This window comes from Pundamilia nyererei, unplaced genomic scaffold, assembly GCF_000239375.1.
Source record: "Pundamilia nyererei isolate P.nyererei 1_Seehausen unplaced genomic scaffold, PunNye1.0 scaffold00042, whole genome shotgun sequence".
Taxonomy (NCBI): domain Eukaryota; kingdom Metazoa; phylum Chordata; class Actinopteri; order Cichliformes; family Cichlidae; genus Pundamilia; species Pundamilia nyererei.
Window position 1 is genome coordinate 1,619,938 of NW_005187443.1, and position 13,172 is coordinate 1,633,109.

At 38.0% G+C, this 13,172-nt stretch overlaps 1 protein-coding gene across 2 annotated transcripts in view; it reads right to left on the reverse strand.

Annotated features, from left to right (window-relative positions):
* Window positions 1-4,308: 4,308 nt before the first annotated feature.
* Window positions 4,309-13,172, reverse strand: part of LOC102204673 (retinol dehydrogenase 12) — a 10,890-nt gene continuing 2,026 nt past the window's right edge. The window contains exons 2-6 of one of the 2 annotated variants that reach the window (XM_005731273.2): window positions 8,875-9,114; window positions 6,758-6,847; window positions 6,524-6,586; window positions 5,591-5,700; window positions 4,309-4,670 (exon numbers count right to left, since the gene is read on the reverse strand). In XM_005731273.2, coding sequence (XP_005731330.2) covers window positions 4,491-4,670; window positions 5,591-5,700; window positions 6,524-6,586; window positions 6,758-6,847; window positions 8,875-9,114 — 683 coding nt within the window. In that variant the 3' untranslated portion in view covers window positions 4,309-4,490. Of the gene's footprint in view, window positions 4,671-5,590; window positions 5,701-6,397; window positions 6,587-6,757; window positions 6,848-8,874; window positions 9,115-13,172 lie in introns of both variants that reach the window. The other variant, XM_005731272.1, reaches the window with a different exon arrangement.

Genomic DNA, 13,172 nt, shown 5'->3' on the forward strand with positions numbered 1-13,172 from the left:
ACATATTCTTTACTAGTATTATAATATAAAGGTTATACAATTTCCATAATTTATCCCAAAGACTCTAAATCTCTAAATGTTACTTTAAAATACATACTCTAGGTGTTAGAAAAATGTAAGAGTCATAGTGTGTGTCATAGTGCTGGTGTTATATAAAGTGCTAGAGAAGGCATACAGAGCTTCATCTATGCATTTAAAATGTAATAAACCACATAGAACAATAGCAATGCCTGTAATAAACACTCTTGCTGAGTATTCTGACAACAAAATAAAAATAAATTGCAGTAACATTTCGCCATCGTGCAGGAAATAAGTCATGAGGTTTCCAAGGCACAGATGCATGTGGTTCTGTATGTGCACAAACACAAATTAGTAGCAGGTCATAAATGTCAGAATGTGTTAGATAATTACTTGGAGCCAAGGATATATGACTGACTTCTTTGAATAGACTGTCGAAATTGTTTCTATATTTAACTCAGTGCCTCAAACGAAAGTCACATAAAAATTGAGATTTACTTCTCAGTTTGCAGTTTGTCTTTTGTAGGATGTGTTATATACATACATGAGTTAATTCTACTTCCTGAAATGAGTAAAAATAAATGATTAAATGACTACTTAGATTTTTTAAAAACTTTGCACAGCATACATTCATCTTATAATTTATACATACCAGTGAAGATTAGGTGAGCATACTAACCTAATAAAAAAAAATGAGCCAACCGTTCCTGAGCAATATTTGTGTTTCCAGGACTATGCTTGAAGGAGCTTGTTGAGGAGCGGATGTGAGGGAGGACAGTGAAAAGCTTAGGGATCAGGAGAGGGCTTGATATAAAGGCTGACAGCGACAAGCTGACACTCAGACCACTGAAGCTCTGCTCATTTTAAAGCACACTTCCTCAAGCAACTAACCAACGCTGATACAGCACGTGAGTAACTCATGGCTTCTTGTGCTCCTGTCTCTCTCTGCCTCTAGGTCTTTCTCGTTTGTCTTTCTCTTTGATGTTCTGTTTTCATCTACTCACATTTGTGCACAGACCTGTCTTGCTGGTTGTAAATATGACTCCAACCTCTTATCTATCTCTTATCTATCTCGGTTCTGGAAGAGTTTGTTGTTCTACCCCCCCCCCCCCAGTCTTCTCCCTCCCTATCTCTAATGTATTTCCCAAATTCTGTATTACATAAGCATGAGATTCCTTGTGTTTCTTTGTCCGCTCTTGGTTACGTGCTGCATGTCATGTCAGATGTCGACCACAGCAAAATAGAGCCCCTTGGCCACCTTCAGACTGTATTGTGTGTGAACTTTCTGCTCTGTATATACCAATGTGTATGTTTCTAAGGGACAGAGAAAATTGAGCATGCGTGGAGCAGTTGCTGGTTGTGTGGTGCTGGTGTGCCTGATGGCGCTGCTGGTTCAGAGGACGGAGGGACACATCACGTTCTTTAGCCCAAAAGAGTTGATGCTGATGAAGGTAAGCAGCATGTGTGCACAGCTAGGGCTAAACTAGAGCTGAAAGAATTGGTCAATCCAGACCACAAAATCAGTCATGATTTTCAGTCATGAATCAGCTGTTTAGCTCATTGGTGTATGATCCCAAACTTTTCTGAAGGTTAGGATTAGTTCCTTTTACATACTGGTAAACTGATTACTACTGTTCCTGAAAAACCAAAAGGCTCTGTGAAATAACTGAAAATATTGTGGAATATTGCCTACAGACTTTTTAATGTAGCAAATAAAGAATTGGCCTATTAAGTTTTTGTTGTTGTTTTTTTCCCTAGCAAATAACAGAGTAAGTACAGTCTATTTATGTAATGAGCTTGCAAAGAAAAGCGTCTGGACTTCTTTAAGTTACTTGAAGACGTTTCACCTCTCATCCGAGAAGCTTCTTCAGTTCTAAGGTCAAATGGTGGAGAGTCCCAGATATAAACCTAGTGGGAGTAACCCCCCACAGAGGGACAAAAGGACCCCCTGATGATCCTCTAATCGCCTGAGCCAAGGTGTGAAACTGGGTGTTCATTAAGTTACGTCTTCAAGTAACTTAAAGAAGTCCAGACGCTTTTCTTTGCAAGCTCCTTTGACTACGATGACCTGGATGACTGAGAACCTTCACAGACATATTTATGTAATGCTTTTTAGTGACAAGAGTCACAAAGGATGAACAACATTTAAAAGTTAAAATTAAAATCAATGGAGAAGCATATTAAAACAGAATAAAAATAGATAAAAGCATAAATAACTAAAGAATGTCAACAAAAGGCCTCACTAAACAGAAAAGTTTTTACCTGTTTTTAAAGGACTCCACAGAGTTGGGTAAACAGAGCTGGAGTGGTAAACTCTTCAAGAGCTTTAGTGCCACAGGCTGAAAGGCTGTGTCTCTTCCTAGTCTTTAGTCTAGCATGGGGACCAACTGGTAGAGCTTGTGAGTGAAGACAGCAAGCAGAAGGGTGTTTAACAAGAAGTTGCATGTAAGTGTGGGAATTTTAAAACAAATTCTCGACTCAACTGGAAGCCAACATAAAGAGAATAAAATTCGGGTAATGCAAATTCGCTTGCAGATGTGAAAGCGATGATTTATCTAACCCGGTAAATAAGGTGTTACAATAATCTAGGTGTGGTGACACAAATGCATGAACAATTTTCTCTAGTTCAAAGGTGTGGACCATACTTTGCGATTTAGAAATGCTCCTTAAGTGAAAGTAACAGGAATGTGAGATAGATTTTATGTGTGACTCAAAGTCTGAGGAGTCGAATGTTACACCATGATAACGAACACTGGTCTACGCAGATGAGCGAAAGGAAGCAATCACTTGACTGATTCTTGAATGTATTTCAAGAAGAGCCATAATCATGGCCTCAGTCTTGTTAGTTTAAAACAAGGCAATTACCGAAGCCACTGACTAATCTGTGATGAACAGTCAGCTACAGTGGACATCTGAATATCATTAGCATAGAAATGATACAAATTCCAGAAAAAAATTGAATCAAAGATCGATGCATGCTAAAGGAAGGATGGAAAAGGAAAATAATCATGGATCCAGAATTGCACCTTGTGGAACCTCACACGGTAGAGAAACAGTCCAAGTGGAGAATTTGCTCACTCACTGAGCTTATGTATAGTTTATGGCATCACTTTACTGCATTTTGACTGTCATTTTTCACTCTTTTCTAGAATTTTTCAGTTTTGTAGTTCTTGACCCTCAGGAAAGATATAAAACAAAATTTAGATTGAAATGAACTGCGATTTGTTTCACAAGATGAATAAAGGTTATTTTAAACTGTGACTTAAAGACAGAAGACAAAGCTTCTTAAGAAATTAAAAAAAGCAGCTTGTCTCATTTTGTTCATCTATGCGTGCATGTGTCCGTGCTGCAGGAGCGAGAAGGGAGAAAGGACATGGAGCCTCGATCAGAGGATGGCCAGTTTGAAGAAGTCACCGTCCAACAGGTTCCTCAGACAGAACGTGGTGGAAATCCTGTGAGTGCTTGCGCACACAGACAAACAAATTGCCTTCACAACTAGTGTAATATTTTCAATCCAGTCACAGTTAAAACACTTTTTAAATTCAACATAAGGCATTATTTTTATGTTTTATTTAACCTTTATTTATACGGGTAGTCCAATTGAGACTCAGTGTCTCATTTATAAGCGAGACCTGTTTCAGACATTAACACTTATATGTGCATATTCTGCCCAGGAGAAGACCGTGGAGATTTCTGTCCGTCTTTCACCAAAACAGCTGGATCACGTGACTCCAGTGCTCGAAGAGATCATCCATGAAATAACCCAGGAGCGTCAGAAAGGTATTTGATTGGTGCAAGATAATTGGTGATAAGTCACATTTTTGAAAAAGCCACAATATGATCTTATCTAAAGAACCTTAATACATGCATGCAAATCTTTGTTAATCATAATGTTCTCTCACTGTCTGTCTCTGCAGCAAAGTAACAAGGCTGATAGCATGAGGGAATGAACGCTGTATAAATTCTTCGAAAAGCACAGAATGATTGTGTCTTACTGAATTAATCAATAAAGGGAAGTGATTGTGTCACTCATTCTAGTTTGCGCTGTAATTTCTGTGAAAGCATGTTGGCCTGTTGGCCACAGGGTGTCAGCCTCTTTCCCAGGAGAAACTGATTTCTCTCAGACCTCAAGGAAATTCATAACCCTTTATAGCATGATGGTTACACAGACGTAATGCACATTCTGAAAAATCATTCAAGCTATTTAGCAATGATCCCAAGGGACACAGACACAACTTGTAAGATTTCACTAAATGTTCCTTTAAAAAGAAAGAATTGCACTGATTGGTCACTGTTGGGTAAACTTTATTAACAAAAATACAGTTATTTAAAGAAAATGTGCATGCAAATTACTTAAGGCAAAATAGTAAAAATCAGACATTGTGGTGGCAGAATTGCATAGGCAGTAGGTGCAGTGTGAATGACTTTGGAATTTGACCCCTCTTGTTATCAAACCCTCCCAGCTAGTGGTTTCAGAGCTTTGATGTCAGTCTTTCGCAGAATTCAAAGTCCTTGACCGCGAGGGCAGCATCCCGAGCTAAAGGGATAGGCAGAGTCAGGGAACAGTCGCTATCAACATACTTTCCGGTTACACCCTCCAGCTCCTCTGCTACAGCACAATAGATTGTGCTCACTGCCCCTGCTTCTGGTGACTGAAAGGGAGATTAGGAAAGGTGGAGAGGAAACATGAAAATTAAGGTCAACAAACATCCTTAGAGCTACAAATATGCAGCAGGAAAACATGTAATCCCAGCTCTGTTTTGTGCCTAGTTAGAGCCAGTTGTTGAGCACTGGATGACACCACAGATACAAGTCACAGATGAATAACTTTCCCTTACAATATATTGTAAGGTAATGTTAGGGGGTGCAAGTATATAATAATTCTGCCTCTACACACCACCACAGTGAGTGCTAAGTCAATGTCCGACTGAAGTATTAATTCAAGGGGGTGAAAATCCTTGGACATTACCAAATGCACCAAATACTGCACTGGGTAGGCTCTTTAGAGGTTTTCTGGCAAAGCCGCATTTGGCCTTGCTAAAAGCTACCAGTGGTTTGTATTGTGCTGTAAACGTTCTGTATTTCCATTCCAGGTGTCTCTTGATTGTAGACTTTGACAATGATAGGAAAATGTAAAAGTCTGCACTTCAATCACTTCAGTTGTTTAATATGAAATCTATTTTGGCGATTGAGAGAGGTAAAGTTACAAAATTGGTGTCACTGTTCAAAAAGTTGTGGACCTAACTGTAGTTTTCTTTTCCCACTTTGCAGCAGATTATCCCATGTTTAAAATGTCAATATAAATGCGAGAACAGATGTATACATCTGAGAGACAAGGCTAAAAATGAAAGAGATGAGATACAACCACAAGGGGAAAAAAGCAAAGAATAAGAACAAAGGATTCCTAAGATTCCTACAGCAGGAAAGCATCATTTTATACTTAACCACAGATATGTGAAATGTTTTAGCGCTTGAACTTGTTATTCTAGTTTTAGCAGTTTGGTTTGTGCCATCATTGAAACCAGTCTGGATTTGGTATCTTATTTTAGTTTGGTTGCCTGTTTCAACTTACCTTGAAAAAGAAAAACCCAATAAGGTTGAAAATCCAACGGACCCAAAACGAATAGTGTCTCAATACTTCTGTCATCACAATACCGGGGTGGACGGAGTTTGCAGTTACATCTATGTAATGATAAAAGTACAACAAAAAACAACACTGAGACGGTCACTGAAAAGGTAAGCACTGAGGGTTTGATAGGATGTTGAGAAATTAATTTTATCCTAAGTATTAGAGGCTGGAGTGGGTGAAGCAGGTGGAGCTGGCCTGCTTTTGATGGTACAAACTGAAGTTCACAGTTTGTCCACACACTCCCACAGCCTCACAGGATGTAACATCCTGTAATGAAATAACATCATTCAACAAGTCACCGTTCAGCCTCTAATGATTGCTAGAGATTGACTTTCAGCATGATGCAAAAACTGAAAATGAAAGTTTAATACTTTCTAGAATCTAGAATCTCTCAGTATTTTACCAGCATATTTTATGAATATTCAAGGCCAGTTTCATCTTTCAGATTTCTTAGAAAAACAGACAAACTACTGTATAATGTATGGGGCAAACAATACAAATACAGAGAGGAGCAGGAAGCCCAACAAACAAGGGTCCTATGAGAATAACTTTTAAAGACTGATCATCATCAGAGTGCATTATTATTTAAATCACATAAAGCCATGGCTTATGTGTATTTTTAAATGTGAATGTGATCATCATCCATCTTTTGTTACTGCTTCTTATTTTGTCATTTATTTTCTTTCAGTGCTCTTCCAATGGCAGAGATCCCTCCTGTACATTCATAATATTTGCTTTCCTGTAGCCTACCTGTGCCTTTTAGTCTGCGTGCTAGCTCGTTGGTACAGATGATATTGTGCAGCTTAGTGTTGTTGTAGACTTGATCCATGCAATAGCTCAGGTTCTTGCCGTGAAAATGAGAAAAGTCCACTTTACCCCTCTTGTGGTTGACTGAGCTGACGCTGACGATACGGGATGGAGACGAACTCTTCATCAGGTCTGGAAAGAATATGAAACACGTTGTGGCAGCAAGGATACGATGAGAAGGGGAGACACCAAAAAAATGGCAGATATTTAGGATGACCTGACAATTGCAGGCAGTAGTGTATTATGCATTTCGTTTTCTCAACACAGTACATCCCCTGTGTTAAATAGACCCCACAGTCTTACCCAGCAGCAGGTTGGTGAGAAGAAAAGGTCCCAGGTGGTTAGTAGCAAAAGATTCCTCAAATCCATCTTTGGTTATGTTCCTTGGTAAACCTGATTGATAAAAAGTTAAATCCCTAGAATTAAAAGTTGATCTAAAAGTTGACGTCATAAATCAGACTAGGTTTTCTAAGGTTGATGTTTAACACAAGGCTAGCACACCGTGTACCACTCACAGAGTTGTCTTGTACTCTGTGTGGTGTTTTAGTACAAGACAACGTCAGAAAGTTGGAACACTGCTTACATAATGCAATGATTTACAAATCTCCGCTTTGTTTGGCAATGGAACATAGAACATAGTGGTGCTAAAAAGAAACAGATGAAGGAACATGATAACATGAACGGGAATAAAAATAGCATCTTAAAGAGGCAGAGGTTCTCAGAAGTAAAGATGGGAAGTGTTGAAAATATTTGGCATATCATGAAATTAGCAGCTAGAATACTTTATCAGACAAGAATGGGACAACAATCCTTGCCAAAATGTCTAGCAGCTCCGCAGTTTGATGCATTCGATGTCCCCAGACATTTACAGACTGTTGTTAAAAGAAGAGTGGATGGTAACACCCCCCCCATACTTTAAATGTTTACGTGTTCTATCTTCTAAAATAAAATATTGGTTTATGAGATTTGCAAATCATTGCACTCTGTTTTATTTACATTTTATGCAGCATTCCAACTTTTTCAGAATTGTACTTGTAAATATTTGTGTTGCTGCCCTGCAAAGTCTGCCATACAAATTCGAGATCGGAGATGTCAAATTGATTTTAGATCGTGGGACACATATGTGCCACTTTAATCGTAAGCGACCATCAAAACTCCCCTTTATGTCAGTGTAAAGTAGTTCAACTGCACATTTAATCTCTGAAATATGGCAATATAAGATAAAGATGTGCTATTTAAACAGCGTGTCTCAGTTTGCTTTACATAAAAAAAAGAAATCCTACTGTAGTAAAAGAAAGAAATCTGTAGAGTTGTAATGTAAAGTAATGTGTAAAATTACAGAAAAAGTTCTGGTAGCCCATTGTCTAAACTGTCCAGTAATTATAAAGCAGAAAGTTTTTGTTAATTCACAGACATTTGTCATATTTTATTTATCTATTTATCTATTTTACTGCGGACACACAAAATTGTATAGCTGTGAAAAAGAAACAGGAGCTTTTCTGTGGTTTATTGTTTATCTATTACTTTATTACTTTGGTGTGGTATGAATGGCTGTGGATGAGATCTGTATAAATGTGTCAAATTGATGAAAATACAGTTTAGGTGCAAAATATATGCCATCCTTCAAATTTTCCAAAGACGTCCAGCAGACCTGGTTGGAGTCTTTATTAGGCTGATTTTGGCTTCCGGGCCTTATGTTTGGCACCCTGTTCTAGATTGTTTAGCTATTGCGAAGCGTTGCTTTCTGTATCCAGTCACGACAATGATCCATTTGTTTAGGCCCCTGATTTCTGTGTGCATCTCCTCAATCCCTGCTGTCATGCTAGATGAAACTGTTGTTCAATGATTCACTCACTAAACAACCCAAACTAAAAACCCAACTAAAACTAAAAACCCAAACAGACATGTTTTTGTGTGTTTTTGTTTTTGTTGTTATGCATATTAGAGCTGGCTTTTAATTTTTGACAAATTAAATTGAATATCGTCCCTGGCCAGCTGATGTGTTTTACATTAGAACTTGCTGTTTGCTCGCCAACTTTAGTAGAACTGCGTTTTCATTGATAATTTATAATAGCTAGCTTTTTTTGCTACATCTCACAACATTGTGTGTTAGATTACTATTTTAACAGAAAATGTCCAAATGAAACGCTCAAATTGTCCCAAATTCTTCCAGGTTTGACCTTGTGATGTACAACAGTGTTGCTTTTATCTTGTAAAAATGTTGCCATTAATCTTTAGAATTTAGATTTTTTTTCCATATTTGAATATATTTTCCCCAAACAGTTTCAAATAAAATAAGAAATGTAATTCATTTGCCTATTTCTAGTTTGTGTGTATGTGCTCATCTTCATTTAGTTATGAGCAGTGAGCGTGATTTGGTGGTTGTGTTGAAATCCTCGGACCGGCTCTGCTTGTATCACCTGATACTCCAGCATTGTTGACGAGGATGTGCAGCGCCTTCTCCTCTTTAAGAATCCTCTCAGCAAATGCTCGGACAGAGTCCATACTGGAAAGGTCCACCAGACGCAGATGTACATCCAAGTTTCCTGTTTTTTCCCTAATTTCGTTAAGTGCTGCTGTGCCCCTTGCCTCGCTCCGACAAGCCAAGATAACACGAGCCCCACGACGTGCAAAGTCCAGGGCAATGAACTTTCCAATCCCTAGCAGAGTGGAACAAAACAAAATATTACTTGTTGAAATATGCTTAAATAACAGATTAATCAAAAGACAGATTTACATAAGGTCTAAAACAAACGTTATGATTTTATTCTAAGTTTAAGGAGTTTTCACATTATCTGGGCATTTGTTCTGTGTTTTCTTGCATTTGCTTGCAGACATGCAGCTTAAGCAGACTGAAGCAGATCTTTATTGCTCAGAAACTGTGACATGTTTTATACACACATATATGTATGTATATCGCATATTAGTGGTTTTAAAACATATACCCAAATAGGTGAAGACCCGAATCTTTCTAAAAAAAAAAAAAAAAGCGAGGATGAACGTGAGGACAAACTACTAAAAGATAGTTGTTCTTATCTCACTCACTGAGGGAAGGTTAACTGATATCATGAAATGATGCAATCTTTAAACGGTTCTCCATTACAACCAAACCCCTTTAACATTTAGAACTGAAAGGAAAATATTTCCTCTCCTAAACCTTAGAGGGAAACAGTTTTATTTGAGAGCATCATGTCAGGTTTTTGTTGCAACTAAATTCAACTTTATTATTTCTATAGTGCCATTTCACAACAACAGTCATCTCAAGGCAATTTGAACTGATCCTGGAGTGTCGAAAGAATCCCCAACAATAACACAACCACCTCCGAGCAAGAAGTTGACAACAGTGGGAAGGACAAACCTTGTTTTATTATTAACCAGCTTCTGAGAGCTAGCTACTGCATCACATTGAGGGTGAAAGGAAAGAGGAGAGAGCAGAGAGAAATAGCTAAAAGGTAAACCATGGAAGAGGAGGTTATAGAGTTCAAGGTCGCCTGATCAAGCCCTAACGATAAACTTTATGAAAAAGGAAAGTTTTAAGCATAATTGTGTCTATTTGTGTCTAAGTGTCTATTTCTCAAATGCAAACTTGCAATTGGTTTCACAGTAGAGGTCTTTAAGACCTGCAATTTGGATCCATTATCAATTTGTGTAACTCTACACAAATTGATGTAGTAATTCTACATTACTACACAAATTCTACTCTTTATTAAGAGAACATTACAGGACAATTACATTTCACAGTTTAGAATCCCCAATTAGTGTAAATCAGCATAAAAGAAACTAGGCTTCTAACACTAATGCTAATCCTGTCACGATCCTGGATCATAGACCCAGAGTTTTGTGGACTTTGTTGGGTCATTTATTGTTATATTTGATTTTCATGCATTTGGATTTTTTAGTTTGTAGCTTCTGTTCATTTCCATTTGAATTCTTGTTAGCGTCGATTTAGTGTAGTTGCTTATGTGATTCCCCCCCCCCAGCTTTCTTCCCCCCATGTCATTCTATGTCAAGTCTGTGTGTGTTTGTGTCACATCTGTCTATTTCAGTGATGGCGTCCTATTTTATTTTGGTAACTGGTTGTGCTCTTTGTCTTTTTATACATAATTAATTCAAGCTGTTTCACATTCCCCACCTGTTTCCCATGACTACCCTCAATGTGTCTTCGTATAAACAGTGCCACATGTGTTTCACTATATTGCCTGGATACTGTTACTATGTAAATGGGACATTTTAGTTTCTATTCTGGGTTTTTGTTCAGACGATCTTCAACTGAGATATGTGGCTAGTTTTAGATTTGGTCTTTGCATTCTGCATTTTGGGTCTTCGCTTTACACACTCTAAATCACGTTTTAATCAAGTCCCAATTTCCACGAATGTCTTGTTGGTGGATGACTTTGATGTTCCGGTCAGGAACTGTGGAGCTGAATTATCTCTTCTTTTGCTGGATGATCCACTCCAGCTTATGGGCAAACTTGTTTTATTAAGCAACATTTTTTTTGTCATCTTCATGCACATGTTATCATCTGGGATAATTTACAAACGGGCCTCAATTTCAACACCACATATGCTGAACACGTGTGCTGAGAGGATTTTTAAAAAGGTACACACTCAGTGAGATATCTTCCTTTGAAGTCATTTAAATTAGCAGCAAGGAAAACTTCAGAAAGACAAATCTAAACCACAAACACTTCCACATTTCCACTAATTGTCATTTGCTTTCAATTATCCATCATAGAGAGTGTATCAGTGTAGCAGACACACACATACACACACAGTTTGTTTAAATTTAATTAAACACACTTTAGTCAGAAATATGTTGCTGAGTTTTTTTTATTAAATAAGTCATAAGCAACGCTACATCAGGTAATAATTGTCATCAGTAACTTTGATTTAGAGACTCCTATAATGACCAAAATTACAAAAACCACAAATAATACAGTGAGTCTTTCCCACTGTGTCTGATTGTTTATCTGACAGTCCGGTGTTAGTACCTTCACTGCACTGAACTAAATATTCTACCTCAGTCTTTTATTGTGGTCACAGTAGCATTCGAGCATTCCAAAGAGCTACGAAAGCACCTTTAACAGTGGCGTTGTCTTTGGGTCACTTTGTAAGTGCAAATTCAGAGTAAAACTGTTGGACAGACTCAATAAGCAGGTTATTTATAACACATCTCCCAGTTCACAAAGCGAGTATTACTGTTTTCAGTGCTTTCACTTATTCCCACGCTCTTATTCCCGCATAACTGGAAAATGTGTTTTAATTCCTCAGAAGCTGGAAGATGGGTGTTTAAGTATACACATATTTGTATATTTATATACACAGAGCTAATCCAGTGTGTTAGACTGAAATGGTTGCAGTCTTTTCTGTGTTTCTACTCTCTTTCTACTTTGAAAGTGTTCTATTGTGTTTTTTTGACTGTATTCTAAAAAACCCCCAAAACATATTTGGGTAATGGTAAAAAATGAGTCTGTTGATAATCAGACATTTCCCAGAATTTTTTTAGCTCTTTGTGGAATAATCTTGTTGTTGCACACATACACATTTATGCCTGACAGACTGTGCTGAATTTGTCATTTTTTTTGCATCCATTTAACCAAAGAAATGGTAACAGATTATATGGCTCCTAGTAACAAAGTGGATAAAGTTACAATTTAACCCTCATCCTACTAAAATATTTAACAGGCATAGACTACCAACTGCATAAACTTCCTTGGGACATCAGAATAAATTACCTTAAGAACAATAGCAAATAATATATAATAGTGTTTTCTTTTAAAATGACTGTACTCCCCTTGATACTGTGTGATGCTTTAGTTTAACATCCATGCCAAACATTAAGTGAAAAAATCCATCTTAAGACTGCGTAGGGATATGGATACTTTTGACTGAGGTCCTCAGGGACCCCATGATATTTGTATTTTTTTAAAAACACAGGAAACAGTGATGTGATCACTCCAGACTGACAAAGTCATAAAACATTTGGACGTGTCATGGCCTCTGGGTTACTGATCCAGGATTTTGAACTCAAAACACAATGCCCTGGGGCAATGACCCAGGGCATTGTGTTTTTATTCCCTCGTGTTTCCAAATTCTGTGTTAGGGTCCTACTCTTGCCACAAGGCTATACATTAAGCCCTAGAATGACAGGAAAAACCACTGTGATATAATGACAAAAAAAACCCCAACAAAAAACAAAACAAAACAGAAAGAAAAACCAAAGAAACTGAAAGGGTCTTTTTGACATTTGTACAAACAATTGCAGAACCAAAGAGTAAGCAACCATGCTCACCATGAATGTTCAGGGTGCTTACTCAAATCTTTGGCTCTTGGAGGAGGCGGACGCACTTTTTCTCCTCTCCCTTATCTTCCCTGCTAGTTCTTATGTCCTTGTCTAGTCTCGTGTCTTTTTTTGTATTACTTTCCCTGGAACACTCTCTCACAGTCTGTGTCTAAAACCTAAAAGAGAATTATGGATTTGATCAACTGGTCTCTGAATGCTATTGACACCCTTTAACGAGAAGTCTGGGCTCGGGAGAACCCGAGTGCCCTGGATGGACTTTCCCTGCCGGATACACGATGGACGGGTGGCAGAGGATCGCGTGCCTGGCGGGACTGTCGATCGAGGACGCTGAAGATATCTACCTATTTGGAACCATGATAACAGGGTTCTTGCTGATCGGAGCTGGCTTGGCCCTGGCTTATCGGAGAATTAAGA